Source organism: Eulemur rufifrons, chromosome 16 (genome assembly GCF_041146395.1).
Source record: "Eulemur rufifrons isolate Redbay chromosome 16, OSU_ERuf_1, whole genome shotgun sequence".
Classification (NCBI taxonomy): Eukaryota; Metazoa; Chordata; class Mammalia; order Primates; family Lemuridae; genus Eulemur; species Eulemur rufifrons.
In genome coordinates, this window is record NC_090998.1 from 72,337,143 (window position 1) to 72,361,969 (window position 24,827).

General features: G+C 35.8%; 1 protein-coding gene across 1 annotated transcript; it reads left to right on the forward strand.

The window, feature by feature from the left end:
- The first annotated feature begins 1,527 nt into the window (after positions 1 to 1,527).
- On the forward strand, positions 1,528 to 21,170 carry MRPL42 (mitochondrial ribosomal protein L42). The gene is made up of 6 exons (XM_069490790.1): positions 1,528 to 1,573; positions 3,493 to 3,654; positions 7,890 to 7,953; positions 8,954 to 9,038; positions 14,246 to 14,409; positions 21,001 to 21,170. Exons 2-6 carry the CDS (start codon positions 3,585 to 3,587, stop codon positions 21,044 to 21,046), a joined length of 429 nt encoding a protein of 142 aa, XP_069346891.1. The 5' UTR covers positions 1,528 to 1,573; positions 3,493 to 3,584; the 3' UTR covers positions 21,047 to 21,170.
- Positions 21,171 to 24,827: the final 3,657 nt, after the last annotated feature.

Genomic DNA, 24,827 nt, shown 5'->3' on the forward strand with positions numbered 1-24,827 from the left:
CTACTTCCACCCCCATTAAAACTTTTGTTTAAGTTGTTCCCTCAGCCTAAATATATCTCTCTCCTCTTTCCCACATACAAAGTTGGTTTCCTGTCTGGTTTCATCTTTGTGAGACCTTCCCTGGCCCCACTAAATGAGTCTCCCTGTTGGGGTGAGGTCCTCACTCTGCTCATAGCCACTGAGACTTGACCTCTGGAGTCATCTTACTGTCTTTGATCCATCCTCCTTCCACTTTGTGCAGTGAATGTTCGACAAGTCCAGTTGATTGCTTATTCAAATCTGTTTATCCTCTCTGTCTCTTCTATAGCATAGTCCAGAAAGATCATTCACTGGTGGCTTTGGAGGATGGACAAGATTGGAAAGGACAGAGATGGGCCCTCTATGTGGGCTTCCACACCAGCAAACATTAGCCCCCTGATATTCTGTGGGAAATAAAGAGACACTACAGAAGCCCACATTTATTTTTCCTTACTGTGAAGTCATGTTCTCTTATTTTCCATATTAGTCACTTCAGATCCATATGGTTCTTAACTTTTTTAGGGGTTTGTCAACTCCCTTCAACACATGGTAAAAGCCATGGATCCTTTCACAGAACAACGTACAAAAACACAAAATTTTGGAAATCACGAGGGAAAGGAATTTCCAGGCTAAACTTCTGCTTTAACAGTCCATTGCCTCCCATCTTCGATGCTTGCAGTGTTATCTAGCCTTTTCATTCATTCAACAAACACTTCCTGGAGACCTACCATGAGGCCAAAGACAGTCTGAGATACAGGGTTTATACACAGTATAGAACAAGATAGACGCTAGTCTCTTTAGAACTTGCATTCCAGCAAAAGGAGCAGACATTAAACAAGAAAACAAATGATAATGTATAATGGCAGGTAATGGTAAATGTTCTTAAGAAAAATAAAGGAGGGTGTGGGATAATGGTGTGGTCTTTTCCGAGATGATATTTGAGCAACACCTGTATAATATGGGGCAGTGGTCATGAGAAGAGGTGAGATAAGAGTATTGCTGGCAATGGGAACAGAAAGTGCAAAGGCCCCGGGAGGGGGAGGGGGGCGTCTTGTCTTCCTCTTAAGATGGAAGGCAAGGTCCAGTATTCAGCACATTTCTTCCTCCCGTAAGAGACAGCCAGCGCCGTTTTGAGAACACAGGGCCTCTCCAGGTCCCCATTTCAAACGTCCAAATCCTAGTCCTCATACTTTAGGGCTTTTCTGGAATGCCTCTTCCCCTGGGAAACTTTAACTCCTCCACTAAGGAGCAATCTAGTGTTTCTCTGAATATTAATATAATTTTTTTAAAATAGTACTTGTTACTTACTGAGGATGTGTGCTTGGGGCAGTGGTTTTGTTTTTCTGGGTACCTGGGATAACTTTTCGGCCACGCTGCGCCAACTAAATGCAGGAGCTGCGGGTAAAGCCGATCTCCGCCGCCCTCCGCACCAGGGCCGCTTTTCTGCGGAGACTACATTTCCCAGAGAGCCGCGCGGGACGGGAGGGCACGGGGCGGTGTCTCATAGGACCCGGATTGAAACAAGATGGCGGGCTCACGGTGAAGAGCTGTCAAGGTAACCGCTGCCCTCTTCTCCGTTGATCGCGGAGTCCCTCGAAGCTGGGCAGGCTCAGAAGGCTTGTCGACAGGTGTCGAGGTCTCCTGCTTGTCCTTCCCGTAGGGCAAAGCTGCCGGCATCCTTAGTCTCCATCTGTCCTGCAGAAGAGCAGGCAGGTGGCCGCGAGCTTCCTGTAGCGCCTGCCTCGTGTCCCGGCAGATGCCCGGGCGGAGCTGATTGCTCTTGTGGCTCTAGGGATCCCCTCTAAGTCGAAGCCTTTCGGGTTTGTGCTCCTGGTAGCCTATTCCTCAAAACTTGGACCCTCCGAGGCTCTCTGTAGTTTTTGCTTCAGGGTTGAATTCCGGGCCAAGGAAATAACCTCTGAAATTCCCTCCTTGGTGGGGAATAATCTGACCCCCAGTTGGATGTGTTTGCTCTTGGGCCTCGGACAGAGGGGTCCTAACATCCCCCAAAATGTTCGTAGCCAGAGGATATGGGTTTGCATTCCACCTATTAAGCAGCAAAATACTGGGCAGGTAATCGGTTGACCTCTCTGAGCCTTTGTTCTTAATCTATGAAATGAAGACACAAGTCTACTTCACAGACTTGTGAAAGTCAGAGCACATAATGTGTATGAAAGTGGGTCATAAACTGTTAAAAAGCACACCGTATGAACTCAGGGTTAGTGTTTCCTGACAGTGCCAGGAATCAGCCTGCATAGTCTAGTAAGGAAGAGGGCCTATGTATCACTTTTGGGGGAAGGGCACAAACAGTCGTTGAGGCCGATCAAAAACAAGGGGTGTAATAATGGCTATTTGTCATTCACATAGCCTATTGTTGTCTATTCACAACAACCCATGGAGACTGTGGTTGTTTTCCCCATTTTACCATCAAAGAAGCTGAGGGTCATTTAGTTAACGACTTTCCCAAAGTTTCCCAGTTTGTGATTCTAAAGTCCTTGGAAGCAAGTCATTTAAATTTTTTACTTAGTTTCATGAGTCAAGATAAAGATACCTCACATGATTAATATGAGAGTAAAATGAAATGGTGGTGAAGCACTTCGGAAAGTTAAAAACCATAAAATTTCACCATCATATATGATGGTGAAATTTTATCTGGGACTTTAGGACATTTATATGTGTTCCTCTAAATAAGTATTTAGTGGGCCAAGAGCAGGCCCTCTTGTTTGATGTTTCATTTAACCAGAAACAGACTACTACTCTAGTGACGTAGTAAGATCTTGTGTATGGGATCTTGGGGGTTGTATGCAGACATACTAGCATCATGAGAGTATATGCTCTGTGTATCGTGTGACTGTTTCTAAGAGTAATTACACATTTACTGAATGCTCATTGAGTGGAAAGCTGCACTTGGTGCACAGAAGTTTGCATTTAAGAGAAATAGTAATGGACATAGTTCTTGGGTTTCTGATCTTACATTTTAATGATGTTGCTCTTTGTCACATTATTAAATCACGTGGAATTGCAAAATTGTTTAAAAGTCTTACTTCAATTGACTGTAGTTCTAGGTAGTGATTATTATTTTGTTCTTTTTGTTTCGATTTGGTTTTTTTTTGAGATAAGGTCTCGCTGTCTTCTCCTGCTAGAGTGCAGTGGCCTCACCATAGCTCACTGCAACCTCAAGCTGCCAGGCTCAAGTGATCCTCCTGCCTCAGCCTTCCCAGTAACTGGGACTACAGACACACACCACCTCACCAGGCAAATTTTTCCATTTTTTGTAGAGACAGGGTCTCGCTTTCTCAGGCTGGTCTTGAACTCCTGGCCTCAAGCAATCCTCCTGCCTCAGACTCCCAGAGTGTTGGGATTATAGGCGTCAGCCACTGCGCCTGGCCTCTTATCTTGTTCTTATAGTGTTTAATATAACTCTGCACTTAAGTTTATGGTAGGAGCACTGATTTTTCTTTATCTCTTGAGCAGGGATGAAAATTGGTGTGCCTAGAAGCAGATTTTAAAAGCAGTTCTTCTTCAAAACATCTTTTTCATACCACCTGATAAGGATTTTGAACACCATGGCTGCAGCAGCAGTAAAATGGGTGATATCAAAGAGAACTATCTTGAAACATTTATTTCCAATCCAAAGTAAGTGAAGTTTTTTTAATATTTAAAAAGTTGTATACTTTTAAAAATAGTATAGAAAATTTAAAGTGTTTAGTTATTGTATATGCCTATTAATTTGCAGGAGTGTTTGCAATAATGGAAATGGGAGAAACCTAAATGTCAGTCCAAAGGGAGATGGATATATTATGGTACATCTTGCTATGATTATCATGCAGCTGTTGCCAACATGGAAAGATCTCCAAATGGAAAGAGTGAAAAAAGCATGTCACAGAACAGTATCTGTCATATGATCTTGTTTGTGTATTTGAAAGGTGATCCATCATATACATATGTGAACATGCATAAATGTGGAGTAAAATTGAATATGCATAAATACAGAGTAAAAGTGAATATGCATGAATGCAGAGTAAAAGGTCTGTACCAAACAGTGGTTATCTGTGTAGACCACTAGTAGGATTTAGCTGAGGGCAAGAGTGAGGGACTATACTTAGCATGTTTACTAATATTACTTATTTAGTAGTTCTTAAAATTTGCAATAAAGGGTAAATTCACAGTCCCATCTTCCAAAGATAATCATTGTTAATATTTTGGTGGGTTCTCTTTTTATTTTTTTCTCTGTACCTAGTCATTTAAAAAAATAAAATGCAATTTCTACCTTTCTTTTCTAAAGAACTATATATAGTCTAATATTTTCTTGAAGGCCTATTGAAACATGTTTGACAGTCAAAGCATGGACCCAAATAAGTAAATAGAATATTAAAGTCTTATTTCTTAGCCAACTGTGCTGTCTTTTTCCTTTTCCTCTGGCTGTGAACTCTGTTCTCCCATTTCTAAAGTAGGCATGATTATAAGGCTGTTTAGCTATGTCAGCCAACTTTTTTATACATCTCTGCTTGACCTTAATCTCTTCCTTCATGTTTGCTATTTACTATCATTTGTAATTGAAAGTTTCTTTATTAAGGGGAGATGAGCTGTTTAAAGACTAGGGTAAAAATCAAAGTAATGAACAGGTAATTTGGTGGCATTTGAGGCAGGGAAAAGATGTTTTGCCCAGTAAACACCTTTGTTGAACAGAATGTTCAGAAGTTTGCTAAATCATACTTTTATAGGAAGCTTTCCATCCCTGCTCCTTACTCACCTCAGTCCCCCCACTTTTTAAGGCTCTGACCATAATAACACTTATCATAGTATATTCAAAGTCAAGTCAAGTTAGAATTAAATAAACAGAGAAGGAGATTGCTAGGAGACATTAGATATAAAGTGAGATAATAATTAAAACTACAATCAGCTTTTGATTATCTAGGAGCATTTTTGTTGTTGGGAATTGAAGGAGAGGCCCCTGCTACTTTACCCTGACAGGAACCCAGCCTCAAGGCTAATGAGAAGTCAGACCTAATCAGTTCTTACAGTCCATGTCTTGAAACAGCAATTAGTAACTCACACAGCTTAATCTGAAAGCAGTTAATCTGTCCCTGGATAATTGAAAATTGTTTATGTGTCTTTTTCCTCTCTGGATTTCCCACTAAATTTGTACTGGATCTAATTTATTTTGGTGTCCCTAGTGCCTCTCATTCATGGTAGAAAATAAATAAATGTTGAACGGATCTGAATGGATTGAGTTACTGTCAAAATATCCAGTTACCTAAGAATTTAGAAAATCATTCCAGTACCACTCAGTCATCCTAATACTCAGTGACCTCACTTCTTATATGTTGAAGCCCCTTATTCTGCACAGTTCCTGTTATTACTATTATTGAAGGTACAATAAGTATTATGACTGTCACTATTGATGTTTTATAAGAAAGGAAAGGACATTAAGACTGGAGGCAAAACAAAATCATGAATTGAGAGATAAAGTTCAATGAGCAAAAATAAAAAGACTTTGCTGTATTCTTTTTTAACACTTAAGATCTTCCCAAATATAGAGTCACATGGAAATGTAGAACATTTTACAGTTTTTAAAAGTATGTTAAACCATTTGATTTTTACAACTTTAAATTTGGTAGCCTGTATAGTATTATCCTCTTTATGAAGATAAAGAATCTTGAGTTCTCTGGCTCCATAAACTTACTCAGCATCACATATTTGGTAAGTGAAAGCTGTGACTAAAACCTAGGTCTCCCCATCTGTACCTCCTTTCCTGTAGTAACTTAAAATATTGAATACTTAAAGATTAAATGGGACAAAGTTTAGCTTTTATAGCTTTTATAAAAATATAATTAAACATATATATAAAACAAGAGTAGCCCATAAGTTACAGAAATTATTGTTACTAAAATTCTTTTTTAGCACATTGAGTTGCTTTGGGTTGATAGGTCTTAACTTTGGCATCAATCCTAATTATATATTTAGAACCTGTGATACTTCCATATCTAGAATTAATTCTCTTGGTAAAATGTCAGGTAATGAGTTTTTCAAGTATTATGCAGAAATTAACACTTTAGAAGCAGTTTGGCAATCACTTTTTATGAGTGGGCACTATAGGGGACACAGTGATGAGCAAGGTATATAGTTCCTATCCTTAAGGAACTTATTTAGACTTATAGGTGAAACAGACATCTGTGGAAACAAGGAATACCCAGAATATGAGATAGAATCTTTTAAGTATTTCATGAGGGCACAACAAATGTCTGTGTAAACACAGAGTAGAAATTTTACTGAGTTTCTTGTTGACTAAGATACTGTCTTGTCTTGAATTTTCCCTTCTGCCTATTTAATAACACTTAATTCTGTCTGTCCTGCCTCTGCCATCTAATACTATTTCTTTCAGTGAACATGTATATTATCTAGCTGGTTTATATTCAGATAATACAAACCTTTTTTAATATTAATCTAATCAATGCATAGTTAGGAAGATCCCCATCAATGTTAAACAAAAAATATGTGTAAATGATTTTTACAGTAGCCTCTGATTTGTCTTAATGCTTTTCTGTATTAGCACAGATCATTGAGAATTAATAAATCTTTTGAGAGATTAGGTTAAATTTTGAATTCTTTGTAGTTTATTTTCTTACATCAATAGAATTTGGGGGCTAACATTTTGTTGAACAGTGTTTTGCATGGTAACAGTAAACTTTGTTAAGGAACATATTAAGCTTTGGGGTAAGAATTATATTCATATGTCTCTGTATATGCAGTTCTTGGGGAGAGGAAAGGTATGCAAAAATGGAAAACACAGATGCATGTAAATAACTGATACAGAAAAAAAAAGGACTACAAAGAAAGTATAGCAATGTCATATGAAGCATTGATTGTGAGACATGTAAAATAGACAACTCTTTCCCCTGTGATGGAGGCTCGCAGACAGGGAGGGTAAAAAGGATTTCAAGGAAGAGTAGCATTTGACTTTGAAGGATGAATGGCATTTGAACAAAGTGGGGTTGGTATTCCATACTGAGGACATGGTAAAGGCCTGGAGATAGGAAAGGCAGGGTAGGTTATAGTTACATAGCAGGAACACGAGGCTCTGTTGAGAGAGATTGATTCTTGGATTTAGCCAAAATATATTCAGAACTTGCTTTTAATTATACAAAGCTACCTTTAAGAACTTTACATTTAAAAGACCACCCTTTCTCCGAACATAGGGGAACCTTTCACAAACTTTTAAAAATGTAATATGACTCTTGAATTTGTATGTATTCTAAAAAAGGAAAATATGCTTTGAAATGTCAGCATTTACATTAAAAAAAGTTAATTTTGAACAAATTATTTTGTATTTCACCACTTAACACTCCCCCTTTTATAAACTAAGCACCTTGGAATACCCAAATACTTCATGTTCTTTCTGGGAAAGGTTGGAACACCCAAACACTTTATTTTCTTTCTTACGTATGGTCCTTGCATCTGTTACATTCTCTGCAGGGAACATTGTACTCACCCCTTATCAACTCCTAGTTATTTCCTCATTCTTCAGAGCACTTTATATGTCATCTCCACTGGGAAGGCTTTCTTGGACCTGCACAGTTGTGTTCAGTAGCCTGTCGCTGTGCCTCCTCTCTCTCCCAATGCTTATCCATCCTAACAACGCTTCTCTTTTGTGTTGGAATTCTTTACTTGTCTGTCTCTCTCAGAAGCAGACTACCCTTTTGAGGGCAGGGACTGGGTCTTAATTTGTTGTTGAATCCCTGGCCCCTAGTAGAGGCCTGTTTCATAGTAAACGGTAAATGTTGGTTGCAGGAGTGAAACTAGCTTTAAATTTATATGAGAACATATACTCAAATTAACTAAATCTATTTTACTGTTTGGGGTTTTTGCAGATGGAGCTTTATATTGTGTTTGTCATAAATCTACATATTCTTCTCTACCAGATGACTATAATTGGTATGTATTAAAATTCACTTGAAAAAAATAACAGTCTTAGCTGTATCTGAAATGATTTAATTTTGTTTCCTGTTTTGGTTTCTGCTTTCTTTTCTGATTGTACTTAATTTTGGTTTTAAAAATTATTTCAATTATCTTATTTACCCCGTATCTGAGCTTATAAACGTTTTAAATAAAAATCATTATGTTTCATTGAATATTTAATTTGTTGTAAGACAGACATGCTGTTAGAAATGCTGTCTTTTCTTCCTGAAGCATGCTTTAGCTTTTTGGAAAAGTTAATTTTTTTTTTATAGTTTTCTCTTACAGTTTATATCTATTAGCTTAAGCAATTATTTATCTTATCTTTTGTTTGACATTAAATAATCCTAAATTACAAATATTTAATTTAACCATCATTTATTTGGTACTTATTCAATACCAGTCACTATTTGATAAGAACTAGGAATAACATATGACATTGTTTTTTTTCTCTACAGCAGTCTGATGTGCAGAAACTGCAGTATGTTTTCTTAAGCTATGTTGTTTTTATTGCAAATTTTAATAAAAATATTTTTTTCTTCTCTCTTGATACTAGTTTTAATGGTACGTTTAGTGAATGCTAAGATAATGATAAGATTGGATTAGGTAACATTTTTTGATTCTGGAAAGGTTGAGTTAACATTAAATGTTTTACATTATGTAAAATTCCATCTTTCATCAAAAGTCAGTTGATTAAATGTTCATTGTAGTCATGTTATAGTATCCAATCTTAAAATCCTAGTGGAACAATCTAATTCCTTATCCTCTGTTAGCTCTTAACTACCTCTGTTGTGGTAGTTTAGTTGGCATATTCTGTGGGTGGTCTTCAGTTGTCCCCTATGTTGTGGGTACCAGGTTTGCCAATCCAGTGCTGTAATATCTTCTCTTCAGCAATTCATGATTAATTAATTTTAACTCTAAGAATCATCATTCTGCTTCGAATACAGTATAACTCCGTTTCTAAAACATTCTTTTTTAGCAAAGTTGAGCTTGCTTTGACATCTGATGGCAGGACAATAGTATGCTACCACCCTTCTGTGGACATTCCATATGAACACACAAAAGTATGTATGAGGAACTTTCTTGTACTTTTTAATTTGCTGTTAGAAATGTTTATACTTCCTTACAGTATTCAAAGAGAAGGGAGTTGTCTGATTTCCTTTATTTGGTTTAGATCTTCTTTTGCCTTTTTTATTTTACTGTTACAATTTTTCTCTGATTTTTCATCTTTTTTCTAAAAAAGTTTTCTCAGTATACAAAGTGAACCATTTAAACACAATTATGGCATCAGTTTTTGGGCCTAAAAAATTTGGTAGATTTCTGGTTAAGGATCAGACACATCTAGTATAAAATTACAAAACACATGTCCCATACTATCTCATATTATAATCTAAAAAATTATGAAAAATGTATATTTTAGAGTGCTGTTTCATAACTTTTGTAGTGTTGCTTCAGGTAATCTTTTTAATGTTAGGTTAATTTTTTTTTAATTTAGTTTTTTTCTAATGGGCAACATGGGTATTGATTTTAAGTGGCCTGGTTTAATTTTTGCTTTATTTCCTCAAAAGCCAGGCTCTACATAGAAGAGGTTTTGTTTTTGTTTTTAATACAACTTATGTTAGTTTGACCCACTCTTTTTATTATTTTATATTTGAAATGCTTTCTCTTATTTCTTTAATCCTTCATCTAATTGGTAATGTTTGATTTGCTTTTTGAGGAGAAAATAATTAGATAATTTAAGTCACCACATGATGTATTTAGTGGTATCTATTTTTAAAAATCATCATTAGGGCCAGGGTGCTGGTTGGTTTGACCAAGCAAATTATTGTTCTTTTGCTAGTTTTTATTCCATTTTTTAACCTCACTGTTTTGTCTGTCTGTTTTGTATCCTAACCAGATACCATAGGCACTAATCCAGTGCCTCTTTTGTTTCATTTCTTTGGGCAATGTTTAGAAAATAGGCCTAAGTCACTAACTTTTGGCCTGTAAATGTTCCAGCTCACACTATGTTGTACCTTCTTCCATTGTTATTTTGTGGTATACGTTTGGTCCTATGCCCTGTTTTAGCAGTTATACCAAGAATGCCAGGTCATTTCTCAGCATGCAGACTCTCATCCCCATATGGCTCTTTACATCACTGAATCTGACCCTTCTCAATTCTCAAAACTTTCCACTGTACTTTTATTTATTTTTCTATTTTTTTGAGACAGTCTCACTCTGTTGCCTGAGCTAGAGTGCCATGGCATCAGCCTAGCTCACAGCAACCTCAAACTCCTGGGCTCAAGCAACCTTCCTGCCTCAGCCTCCCAAGTAGCTGGGACCACAGGCATGCGCCACCATGCCCGGCTAATTTTTTCTATATATTTTTAGTTGCCTGGTTAATTTCTTTCTATTTTTTAGTAGAGATGGGGTCTCGCACTTGCTCAGTCTGGTCCTGAACTCCTGAGCTCAAGTGATCCTGCTGCCTCGGCCTCCCAGAGTGGTAGGATTACAGGTGTGAGCCACCGCGCCCAGCCTTCCTTGAAGGTTTTAAACTTATTGTCACACTCTCCAGCACTTTCTGGCCTAATTCTTTGTTATTTTAATATCCATGTAGATGATCTGTCTAATACCCTGGCTTCTCACTTGATCTTCTCTCTTTACCTCAGCCACCCACTCTCATGGACATGCTCTAGAGATGTTCTAATTATCAATAACTGCTCCTCTTCCCTCCCGGTCTAAATTTCAAGAAGTCCACTGGTTTGCTACCAATTCCTTTTAGCCTCCCAGCTCCAGAAATTATTCATCCCCTCTTTGGGACGTCTATTGATCTAACCAATTCTTCACATTCCCTCCTGTATCTCACACATTCTTACTCTCTCCTTACCCAGCATAGAGTCATGCCATGGTATGTCATAATCACTTCCCTGCATACATGCCTGCTTCTTTCTTTGTTGAATTTCCTTTGTTACAACAATTGTCTCCTCTCTTACATCATCAGTATTCCTCTCTCTAGTTTAGGGAATCACTCCACTGCCGCCATACTGGCCTCCCCACTGTTCTTCAAGTACATTAGGCAAGCTCTTCCCTCAGAGCCTTTGTATTTCCTGTGTCCTTTGCCTGCAATGCTTTTACCTTAGAAATCCTCATAGTTTATTCCTTTTCGTTAAGATCTTTTTCTCTATTTGTTACCTTGTGAGACCTTTCTTGGCTCCTGCATGTAAAGTTGTACCTCTGTCACTGTACTTCCTGTTGTCCTTTGATTTACTTTTCTCAATAGCACTTACAATTCCTGGCATATTGGATGTTTTCTTGTTTTCTGTCTATCTCCCACCACTAAAATGTAAGCACCCTGAGGACAGGACCTTGTGTGTTTTGTTCCCTGCTATGTCTTTAGCACCTGGAATAACACTTTGAACTTGGTAGGTGCACGATAAGTATTTGCTGATTAAATGAATAACGTTGTCCCTCCCTCTTCGTGCTTAAGGGTTTTCTGTTGTAGGCATAAGAGACAGTCATATAGGAAAGCTGGAATTCTTTTGTTTTTTCAAGTAATAAGTTGTAAATTGGGATCCAGAATAAGAAACATTCTTGAAAACCTGTTACAATTAGAATAATGTATGTTCTTTTTGAATCCAGATTTACAAATCTCAAGAAGATTTGTACGTAACAGTACACAAATGTCCTCAAACCTGGCTTAAAATTTAGAGTTGCTTTTTCTCTTTGGGTCCTGGAAAGAATTTTGCATACAAAGGTTCTGGTCATATGCTGAAATATCAACTGAGATTGGCTTTAAGAAAGTTAAGATGATTTGCATCTTTGTTTTTCTTGTGATTCACTCGCATTTGACTCTAAAACATGTTGATTTTTTTCCATAGATACAAGTAAAAAGATTATTCTTTCTACTTCTGCCAGCTGTATGTTTTATTCAAGTACTAATATTCTAAAAATGTGTTTCTAGTTTAGGAAAATAAAGGTAATACCTGTGTATTGTTTGTTCTTGCCTATGTTCCTTTACTCATAACATTTGTTATCCCTCATAGAGTATATTCTGTTCTCTGTGACAAGGCTCTAACTTGGCTCCCTTTCCACTTTTCACTGATATCTTTGTCGCTTTGCCTCTCTGTAACAGTCATATGTTGCTGAAATGGCTATATGTTCCAAAAAATGTGTTGTTGGATGATCTTGTCATTATGTGAACATCATAGAGGGTACAGCCTACTACAAACCTAGGGTCTATGGTGTAGCCTATATGGCTCCTGGGCTACAAACCCATCAGCATGTTACTATGCTGTTACTATGCTGAACGCTGTAGGCGTATTTGTGTATCTAAATGTATCTAAACACAGAAAAGGTAAAGTAAAAATATGGCATAAATGATAAAAAATAGTACACCTTCACAGGGCACTTACCATGAGTGGAGCTTGCAGGACTGGAAGTTGCTCTGGGAAAGTCAGTGAGTGAGTGATAAGTGAACATGGAGGCTTAGGACATTACTGTGTGCTATTGTAGACTTTATAAACACTGTACGCTTAGGCTATACCAAATTTATAAATATTTTTCTTTGTTCAATAATAAATTAGCCTTAACTTACTGTAACATTTTTACTTAATAAATTTCTAAATTTTTTAATCCTTTTGGACCTTCTTATAATAACTTAGCTTAAAACACAAACACATTATAGAGCTATACAGAAATATCTTCTTTATATGCTTATTCTATAAGCTTTTTTCTATTTTTTACTTTATTTTTTTACTTTTTAAACTTTTTTGTAAAAAACTAAGACACAAACACACACATTAGCGTAGGCCTACACAGGGTCAGGACCGCCATTATCACTGTCTTCCACCTCCACATCTTGTCCCACTGGAAAGTCTTCAGGGGCAGTAACACATAGGGAGCTGTCATCTCCTGTGAGAACAGCACCTTCTGGAACACCTCCTGAAGGACCTGCCTGAGGCTGTTTTACAGTTAACTTTTTTCTTTTTTATAAGTAGGAGTGAACTGTAAAACGATGATAAAAAAGTATAGTATAGTGAATACATAAGCCAGTGACATAGTTGTTCATTATCAAGTATTATGTACTGTACAGAATTGTATGTGATATACTTTTATATGACTGGTAGTACAGTAGGTTTGTTTAAACACCAGCATTACCACAAACATGTGAGTAATGCTTTCCACTATGACATCCACAAGCTATTACATCTGCATTGTCACTAGGTGATAGGAATTTTACAACTCCATTATAATCTTATGGAACTACTGTTGTATACATGACCGAAATGTCATTGTGTAGCACATGACTGTACTTACTCAATTGTGCCACCTCCATGTACTTATATATTGCCTTTTAAAAAGACCTTGTTTCATGTACATATAAGCTAGATATAAGTATTATATGTGCTATAACATTTAATACAGTGGTAGAAGTTAGTTGCCAATGATAGCATGTGAATGTGAAGAAGACATCTGCGTTTGAGTTGTTTCTTATCTGGTTGGTTGTAAATTCAGATTTTCGTTGTATTATGATACATGTTATGGTGATTTGTAAAGCAAGGCAATATTATAATCTTGTTACATATATTATCATTATAGGCATGTTATTTTCATTATGATTGGATTATATAATGTTGATTGCTACAATCTTTGTTATGTACATTAATATCACTTGATATTTAAAATACAGGTGACTTGACCCACAAGACAGTGGTTCTTACAGGTTTTAGTGAACTACTATTACTAATGGGAATATGTTGTATCATTTATGTGTGTTGGGGATATGTGGTTTTTAGTAATTAATGTCTTTAGGGGAAAACTACTGAAATTACCATAAAGCATTATTTGATGGTATTTCATTCACCTAAAATGAAAACATTAAAAATTTTCCTGCTTCCATTGGATATAAGAAATGTCATTTTCAGTGAAAGGTTATTCATTGTTTCTTACCTTAATGATATACAAGGTAGACTATAAACTTTTAAGTTAAAAAATAATAATGGACATAATTTATATTTTTGGGAAATAGAAACAAGTAATAAGTACTTTATTATTAGGGAAAATAAGAACTTTATTATTGGAAAAAGAAACCTAAAATTTGTTGTGATAAAAATATTTCTGACTCTTCAATGAATAATGCAACTAAGTTGAAATGCTGTTCCGGTAACTTATTTACCCTCCCTAAGGTACTGTAACGAATTACCAAGTATGGTAATTGTTTTATGGTAAACTGAGTCAAATGCTGGCTAACATTCCTACATTTTGTTGCTGTGTGTTACTGATTATTTTATAGCCTATCCCTCGACCAGATCCTGTGCATAATAATGAAGAAACACACGATCACATGCTGAAAACCAGATTAGCACAAAAAAGTGAAAACCTTGAGCAAGGACCCATGATAGAACAACTTAGCAAACTGTTCTTTACTACCAAGCACCGCTGGTATCCTCGTGGACAGTAAGTTCTACTTTCTTTTCCTCAGCTCCCACTAGACACACTGAAGGAACACACAACTTTTTTTACATTAACAATCTTCTGAAGTGATACTCTGCATGGAAAAATTAACCCCAAGTGCAATACATACTATATTGTACTTTTAAATTTACATATAATGTAGCTGAAATGAAATAGTGCTGCTTTTTTTCCCCTTTGCTTCAATGGGGGAATTTAATGAGAGCTTTCAGTGAAATTTACTTGTAAGAGTTCCTGAAAATTTTCCTATTTTATGATATAGTCATTTAGTGTGTTGTTTTTATTAATCTTCCCAATAAATAATTGATCATGTCCTCAGTCCTTTTCCATTTCTTCAACAGATTTTGAATTATTACCAAAACAAAATTGGGTGCAGCAAATGATTGGGCAGTATGTATTGTTCTCAGTTCCTTTTAGAAAATACAATTGCCCTTCTGTTTGCAAATACTAGCATTTTATTCCATCAATTCTTACCTGCTATCTGACTCTGGCTTTAATTAGTTTTCGTTTTTTGATTCTTTTTTCTTTCTTATGTATCTCTTCCATACCAAAGTATGAGGTGTTTTTTTGTTATTGTTTGTATTTGTTCATTTGAACAAACTTTGTTATTGTTCACTTTCACTTGTGTAATCTAGTAACTAGCACTGGGCTGGCACATTGATGGCTGGATACAGTTATAGAATTAATGAATATACTTCAGCAAATTGCTCTACTAAGTGCTAGGTGATCAAAAACAATCCCTGTTTGTAAGTTGTTTACAGTCAAGGAAGGAAGATAGTAAATAAACAATTAAATCGAATCGAGTATGGTTGAGCCTTGAAGGATGGTTAGGAGTTAACCCATTCCCTTGGGGGAAAAGCTCCACAGGCAGAGGAAATGGCATGGCAGATAAAGCGAGCTGGGGAAGTCGCTAGTAGTTCAGATTGTATGGAACCAAGAAAATTAATTTACTATACTAAAACATAGCTTTTCTTTTCTTGTCTAAAAAAGCCCCTCCCTTAACAATCTCCATAATACAAGTAATATTTCCACATCAATGTACCAAGAAAAAAATTTGGCCAACATACTCTTTCAATTCCTGCTTCTATTTTATATCTCCTTCTTTGACTTTTCTTTCTTATTTGTACCCACTTTGTTTATGTATGCTGTTTGGATTTGTCCCTACCTTTGTAATTGTAAAGTTAGGGCATGTGAAAATAAAGTAGGAAGCCATTTCATTTCCCTATATCTTAAGTTATTTCCATATTCTAAGATTTTTTTTTATAATTTATAACATCTTTCATGTTGACCTTTTATTTCTATCCTGTTACTTAGATATTTGAGTTCAAGCCTTTTTTGAACTTCTTCTATAATGGCTTTCAGTACCTGTTTCCTCCCTGCATGTTCCATATTGCTACAGTCTGTTGTAAGCATTGTTCGTAACTAAATCACTGAAATTATAAAAACCCTCTAAAGGTATATAACTTGAAGGAGGCAAGACTGAAGGCAGGAAGACTATTACGTGTCTTAAAACTAAGCATGCTGTCTTTAAACATTTGTGTCTAGTACCCTACCTATGTTTAATCTTATTTACTTAATCTTACTACTAATTAGCTTTCAGCTGCTAACTAATCTCCTGGTATTTTTTTTTCCATCAAAATTGCTAGGGACTTTCAATTGTAAGCAGACTTTAATTAGATGAAATTGATTGTCCCGATATCTATCCTAATAAAGAGCTCTGCAGAAAAACCCAGATACTAGTTTATGTGCATAAAGAAAACTTTTACCTATATGCGCTGTCCTTGCAGATGCATCATCTTTCTGAATTTTCTTTTCTTTTGTTTTCTTTTCTTTTATTATTATTTTTTTGAGACAGAGTTGCACTCTGTCACCCCAGGTAGAGTGCAGTGGTGTTATCATAGCTCACCGCAAACTCCTGGGCTCAAGTGATCCTCCTGCCTCAGCCTCCCAAGTAGCTAGGACTATAGGCACACACCACATCACCTGGCTAATTTTTCTATTTTTAGTAGAAATGGGATCTTGTTCTTGCTCAGGCTGGTCTTGAACTACTGAGCTCAAGCAATCCTCATTCCTTGGCCTCCCAGAGTGCTAGGATTATAGGCGTGAGCCACCCCGCCCGGTCATCTTTCTGAATTTTAAATAAGCCTATGTGTAATCACTAATCATTCAATAAATATTTATTTATTGTCTACGTATATCTTTTGGATTAATGTAAACCATTTACAAGTGTTGGTTTCTGGATGTCAGTGACCATTCTTTTTCTTTTTACCATTTTTTAAAAACCTCAGTATATAGAAAGATGACTTACTAAATATTTCAAAATCCTTAAATTACAGCAATCAAAAGAATGGGACCCATTATGAATTTAATAACTGGAGATATGTAATATCTTTTTAAATAAGTTTTTATTAAAAGGTATAAAATGCACCTTTTTGAAAAGTATTTTTAAACTATGCATAAGTATAGTCTCTTCTGCTGTCACTTTGCAAAAGAGGTATCAGGTCCCCACTGAGGAAGCCTCTTTTTCTACTTTCTTAAGGCTCATGATTTGGAAGCCTGTCTTCTTTTTTAATTTAAGCAATTTAGTGCTAGAAATTTCCTTCTCAGCACTGCTTTAGCTACATCTCACAAATTTTGGTATGTTTAGTTCTCATTTTCATTCAGTTAAAAATGTTTTCTAATTTCCCTTGTGAAATTATCTCCTTTTTCTTTGACTCATGGGTTATTTAGCAGCTGTTAATTTCCAAATATTTTGAAATTTTGCAGATGTCTATTACTGATTTCTAGTTTAATTCCGTTCTGATAAAAAAATACACTTTGTGTGATTTCAGTCTTTTAAAATTGATTGAGACTTGTTTTATGGCCCAGATTATGGTCTATCTTGGTAAATATTTCATGTGCATTTGAAAAGAAAGTATATTTTCTGCCACTCTTGGGTGTAGTGTTCTAAAAATATGAATTAGGTCTAGTTGGTTGATAGTGTTGTTTGTTTTCTATATCTTTACTAATTTTCATTTATTTAATCAATTATTAGGAGAAGAATATTAAAATCTGCAACTATAACTGTGGATTTTTCTCTTTCACTTTTATCTGTTTTTTCTTCATATATTTTGAAGCTTTGTTATCAGATGTATATATGTATATTTTTGTTGTATCCTCTTAATGAATTGACAACTTTATTAAATTTTTTTACTGCTGCTAATATTCTTTATTCTGAAATCTATTTTGTCTAGTATAATGTAGCTTATCTAGCTTTCTTTTGATTAGCACTTGCCTGATGTATCTTTTTCTGTTCTTTTACTTTTAACTTGTGTCTTTATTTTTTAAAGTGGATTTCTTATAGATAGCATATAATTGGGGCTCTCCTTTTTATCCAGTCTGACCTCAGTGCCCCCTCTCATTTCAACATGAAGCTGTTTTAAATGCTTTATGCTTTGATTTTCAGTACCTTCACTATTCCTCTGCCATTTGCTCTTAGCTTACTTTCTTCTTGAAACTTTATTTGATAATATTCACTTTGAATAGTTCCTACCCCTGTTAAAACAACCATATATATAAACTATAGTTTATTAGGTATCTGTTAATGTTATAGTTGTAGGTAGTTATTTTGTTTACTTCTTCTCTAGATTATTCTCTCTTCATTAGGAATGCATCTTCTGTTTTGTAATTTTCCACAAGACTTCTAGCATAGCATCCTTAATATAATGTATGGGTGCTAAGTTACTGTCTGATGGAATAATATCTCACCTAATGATCTTCATAGCTTCATTAAGGTGTTCAGTTCCTCTTTGAAATGGTACTTTATTTATAAGAGTTTTGGGGATGATCCACTGGTAAATTTCCCAGTGATTCTTGGAAGTTTTATTTCTGGAGTTCAGCTATCAAGTTATATGAGTTTATCCAGTTCCACTTTATCTAGGTAGGTCACAGGTGGGTTAAGATCTTCCTCATTATCAGATTGTTAGTCAAGGTCAGCAAATCCTGAATGATCCAAGGGTGTTGCCCCACCTCATTCAGCCTTGAAGACACTTGCATCTAATTATTGGCCTCACCCAAAGTGGGCAGACTGGGAGTATAGGTAGTATGACTGTGCAGAGTTGATGCCGAACTAACTAGTCAGTGGCCGATAACCAGCCCAATAACTAAATCAAGTCTAAAGTTAAGTCTTTACTATTAAATTTGTGAATTGAATTTTGCCTTTTCCTATCCTGGTTATCCTACTTACTTTTGGATGTCAATTCAAAGAGTCTTCTTAGATTTGGACTTCATACCAAGGCTGGGTGCTAGAACTGTTTGAATTCTTAGTGTGGGAGATGGGTGATGAGGAAACCTAGGATGTTGGGTTTGGGGTTAACTTGAAGTTTTAGTTCTCTACCCTCCGCCTTTGCCTGAATGAGTATTTTTATATTCAGTTGTGCAAAGGTTATTTTTAAAAATAGCATATATAATGAAGCTTCTGCTACTTCCTGTGTGATGATATTACAAGTAATGGAAACAAACTAGCTAAGTTATTACATGATGTTAACCTGAAGTCCTGGGGTTTCAAACATATTCTTTGGAAGGTAAGTGTTATGCACACCCATTTATTTTGTGCTTCCTACAGGAATTTACATTCAGTCGTGGCTCTGTAAATAGTTGTTGAGGACACAATTCTAAATTACGTTGTCCCCCACAGCTGGCCCTGAGGTATCTCCTTTTGGCCTTTAATGTTGCCATTACTCAGGAAGCAGGACATGCCTGTGCCCTCAGTTGCCAGCATCTCTGTACAAGTTCTTCCTTTCTTCAGTCTTCCTTAGCCTGAAAAAAATCAAAAGTGATGAAGCATTCCTTCCAGTATAATTCTTTCTAGAACACATCATTTTAGCAGTACTTACAGAGTTCCTAATGGTGTGTCGTTTACTTTTCACATTAATTCAACCTTAATAACTTTATTGAAACTCTGTTTACATGTTTAAAGTTCATATACTATCTTGATTTCTCTTGCTGGTTTCTTTTCATCTCCCTTGTCTCTGAATTTTGCAGTGCCCCACACATCAGTCCTTAGGCCTCTCATTTCTGTCCCATTCTTGAGGACAGTGCTCTTATCCAGGCTCATGGCATTAAATACCATCTGCATACTGATGGCTCCCAAATCTGTGTTCAAGACCTCTCCCTTGACCTCTAGACTTTCATATCCAACTGCCTACTCAACATGTGTAATAGACATCCCTAACTTAATGTGTCTCTGTGTTTCTGATGGTCCCCCACAAACCAGCTTCTCCTGCAGCCTTCCCTCAGTTAATACCAGCTCATTCTTCTCACTGCCTGGGCCAAAGCCTTGGTACCACTCGACTCTTCTCTTTGTCTTACACCTAATGTCTGGTCTATCAGCATATCCTGTTAGCTCTGTCTTCAAAATATATTCAGATTTGAACGCTTATCACCATTTCCTCTGCCGTGTACTTGCCTAAATCACTACCCTTTGTCTGTTTTATTGAAATAGCTTCCTAACTGGTCTCCCCGCTCTGCCTTTGCTTCGCTAAAGTCTGTTCATAGCCTAGCAGCCAAGTAACACTGTTAAAACTTCTGTTAGTTCTTGTTTTTCTATCGAAAACCCTTAAATAGCTTCCCATCTCACCATAGGCCTTCAAGAACCTACATGATCTGATCCTCTGTTATCTTTCTACCCTTGTATCCTACCGTTCTTTTCCATGTTCACTCTGTTCCGGCCACATGGCCTCTTTCCTCCTCCTTGAACATGCCCTTCCTTCCACCTCAGAGTCTTTATACTTGCTGTTTCTCCACATAGAATGTTCTTTCTCTCAATATCAATAAAGCTCGCTCTCTCACTTCCTTCAAGGTTTTACTCAATGAAGCCTTCGCTGGCCTACTTATTTATCTTGTTTTCCTATCCCCTGCACTAGAATGTAAGATCCATGAGAGTGGGGATTTTTGTCTTGTTTTGTGTACTACGGAATCATTAGGACCTAGAAGTAGTTCCCTGGCATATAGTAGATGCTCACTTACTTTAAAATGAATAAAGATCCTGATTCTCATAATATTCCTTAAATAAGAAAAAAGAAGGTTAACATAGCTCCACTAAAGGTAAAACTATGTTGAAAGAAAAGGATGGAGGGAAGACTGGATAGAAAGTAGGAATAAACTGGAAAATAATTCTAAATTTCTGAAATATGGAGCAATCTTATAAATGCTTGAATAACAGTACTACTTTAAAGAACTACTTTAATATTTTCCCATGGAGGCAAAAAAAAAAAAAATAGCTACTCCCATCAGTAGGAAACAGATTTGAAGACCTAGACCCAGTTTTGTTTATTTACTTATTTATTTATTTTAGAGACGAGTTCTCTAAAGAGTGCAGTGGTGTGATTATAACTCACAGCAACTTTGAATGCCTGGGCTCAAGAGAGCATGAAAAAAATCAAAAGTGATGGAGCATTCGTTCCAGTATAAACTATTAAGTTTCACTGATTTTTTTAAAAAAATAGTTCTAATAACAGCAAAATAATCATAGAAATTTAGATTTTTATCAGGAGTAACTTTTATTAAAATTATCCCAATTATTTTCTTTTTTTTAAGGTATCACACTCGTCGTAAGAAACTGAATCCTCCAAAGGACAGATAATATTGAGGTTCTCCAGGGAATCAGAGAGAAATGTGCCTAATTTGCCATTTGAGAAAATGTAATCTGGTGTATTCACTAATGTGTTATACAGTAAAATAGTAATAATAAAATGTCCTTTCATATATTAGAATGTGCATTTCTTTATATTAAGTCTGGATTTGACTTTCTCATTTAGAGAAACCTATTTCATCTTATTTTTCTTTTGCGATATTAAAGTCTTTCATTTATAGATGGTCCCGACTTACAATTTTTTGACTCTTGGATGGTATAAAAGCCATATACATTCAGTAGAACATCAATAAATTATATGATATATTCAACACTTTATTATAAAATAGGCTCTGTGTTAGATGATTTTGTCTAACTTTAGGCTAATGTAAGTGTTGTGAGCACATTTATGGTAGGCTAGGCTAAGCTATCATGTTCAGTAAGCTAGGTATATTAAATGCATTTTTGACTTACAATATTTTCAACTTATGAGTTTATTGAGATATAACCCCATTATATTTTTATGCATCTAGTATTAAGTATTATTTTACATAATCAGTTAAACATTGTTAATAATGTAAGTATAATTAATAAAATTGTGCACAGTTCTCCTGAAGGGGATTTTTAAAATGCCTTTGAGAATAAGCTCTTGAGATCTACCCAGAAAATAAATGTTACAAGTGTTTCGATTTGCTTCTAGGAAATAATTAAATTAGTTACATTTAATCAGTTTCTACTATCTGCTAGGACCTTTCCATACATTCTTATTAAATTCTCACAATAATCTTTGAAGAAGGAACATCATTCCCATTTTACAGATTAGACTAAATGACTGGAACCCTACCTAACCAGTGGGAAAGACAGGACCCAAAGGGCTCCAAAGCTTTTTTTCAGTGCATTACAATGACAAAGGGGTGGTTTTCTTTCACCCTAGAATGTGCTTTCCTAGAGATTTTTCTAGATAGAATATTATATAATTTGTTTTGGGCTTTTTCTGATTGTCTTAAAAATTATGCTAGCTTCAGAGCACAAGCAAACAGCGGCAGCTCTGTGATTAAAATGTTAATATCACTAAACTAGTGTTATGAGAATGTTAATAGATTATTCTGCTGTTGCTTGTCGCTACCAGCTTGTATATGATCCTTAATAGTATTGCTGCCTCTGCCATTTCTCTTTAGGAGGTGAGGAATCTTTTAAGAAGGTGGAAATATGCTTTATTTAAACTTGTGAAATATTTCTGATCCAGTATTTGTAAAATTGATGTGAAAAATAATTTCTCATTCAAAGTCTACTTAATGTAGTTTTTTTAATAAAGAAACTCTATCTAAAGGTAAAAGTGGCCAGTAAAACATGAGGAATAGTGAATAGGAGAGAGTAAAGGAAATAATAATGGTGACCCTGTTACTCAAAGGAAATATTTTTAAGTGGTTTACTTTTTTCATTATTTTTTGAAAGATTAAAGAAAAAACAATTTGATAGAACTTGATAAATCAGAAATATTTACCAGCTGTGTTGATGGTGGATCCTGGAAAAGTGATTGGTTTTCTTTCAGTTTGATTTATATCTAAACTTTTATATATTTTTTAGATATGTTATAAATGTAGAAAGAATTTAAATAAAACAAAATATAATGACAAGGATTTTCATTTCTTCTAAGTACAAAGATCTACTAAATAAGGATTGTTCAATTCTTAAGATGCCCAAACCACATATTGATATGTCAATGCTTTGGAGAATTAATTTTGACTTCATTGTACTGGAAATATAGATTAACACTGTAGTTCTTGGAAATTTGGTTTTCGTGGGTTGCTGATTTTTAATTTTGCTAAATAAACACATATTCCATCACCAACATCACCTCCACCCTGCTCCCCCACCCCTATCCCCCAACCTAGGGATAGGAACCTGTTATCATCCACCATCACTAACATTTTATGAAAGGCCCATTTATTTGTCTATTCTTACAGACATTTTAAAATTACAGAAAATGGGCTTGTTATTGGCCTCCAAGTGGAGGTTTTTCCAAGTTCTTCGTGTTTGTCATGGAAAAGAATTTCAGGATGCACCACATAAGCCAAGCAAGCAAAAGCTTCACTGAAAGCAGAAGTACGCTCTCAGGAAAGAGTGGGCAGGCTTGAAAGGGAGCAGAGGCACTGAGAGGAAGTCTTAGATCTTTTGTAGTCTTACTAATTAAAGGGAGGAATATTCAAGGCAAAAGCGTTGGCTTTTGCTAAAAATTTGGGTAATAATTCCTAGAATTGCGTTTCCTCTATTTTCGTACTTCATACAGTTGTCTTAGAATTGTCATGGTGATTTCAAAGGTGGAGAAATTTTTTTTTTTTTTTTTCTGAGACAGAGTCTCGCTCTGTTGCCCAGGCTAGAGTGCCGTGGCGTCGGCCTAGCTCACAGCAACCTCAAACTCCTGGGCTCAAGCGATACTCCTGCCTCAGCCTCCCGAGTAGCTGGGACTACAGGCATGCGCCACCATGCCCGGCTAATTTTTTCTATATATATATTTTAGTTGGCCAGATAATTTCTTTCTATTTTTAGTAGAGATGGGGTCTTGCTCTTGCTCAGGCTGGTCTCGAACTCCTGACCTCGAGCGATCCACCCGCCTCTGCCTCCCAGAGTGCTAGGATTATAGGCATGAGCCACCGCGCCCGGCCCAAAGGTGGAGAAATTTTAAAACCACAATGTAAATGATATTGTAATTAGCCAACATGCATGTAAAGTGGCAGAGATAGCTGCCTATGGTTATCAGCCCCCTTTAAAGGTTGTTTAACTTTTGTTTAGGTGCTGTTTACTTTAACACCTGCACCAATCTTCAAGCCCTTGATACAGTCTCAGCCTTCTTAGTCTCCTACTCTAACAGGATGGTTCCTTAAATAAATTGAGCTTCCTGAAAAACTTGCTACTCAGTTCTTATTCTCAAATTTCCACTGGTGAGGTGGATTCATACACCTCAGATCGATAAAGCATTATTGGTGAAACCACCAGAGGGCACTCTCACACCGGGCTCAATTTGAACATACCCTCACCCAAAGGTAGTGACTTTTAAAAGTGCTAATTAGCAGATGATTTGGATGTTCATTAGTTAAGAATGACTAGTAGAATAAATGGCAGTAGTGAAGTTAAGTGTTGGAATATTCTGAGGTCATTATTCATTCTGTTGATCCATTTATCAAATATTACTACATGTGAGGAGGCATACCTCTTGGTGGGCCAACAGCAAAAAGTGGTCCCTTCTTTAAAACCATAGTATTTACTGAACTAATATTACTGAGCTACTTAATTTTTCTAATGACATTGTTTTCTAACCATTGCACATAATGCATTATTGTTTTTAAAAATTGGACACTAAATAGAAAATAAAAATTACCCTATCCAAAGGTAATATTGTCAACATTTTTGTATGTCTTCTTCCTTTGTATTTCTATTTCAAAAAATAAAAACACGGCTTATTCTGCATGCTGTTTTGTAATGCTTTTTTCACTTAATATGAATTTTTCCCCTATCATTAAGTACTCTGATTTAATGGGTGCATATTATTCTATAATCTGGGTTGTCATACTTTAACTCCCTACTGTTAGACATAATCATTGTTTCTGTTTGTTGTATATTATAAATAACGCTGTTATTAATATCCTAGTGGATCATTCTTGAATATTTTCTTAGATTAGTTTCTAAAAGTATAATCGAATAAAAAGACATGCATGATTAAGTACATTTTTAAAGTCTGTGGCTTAAAGTTTATACTTCTAACAGCAGTATATGGGAAAATTTTATCTACACT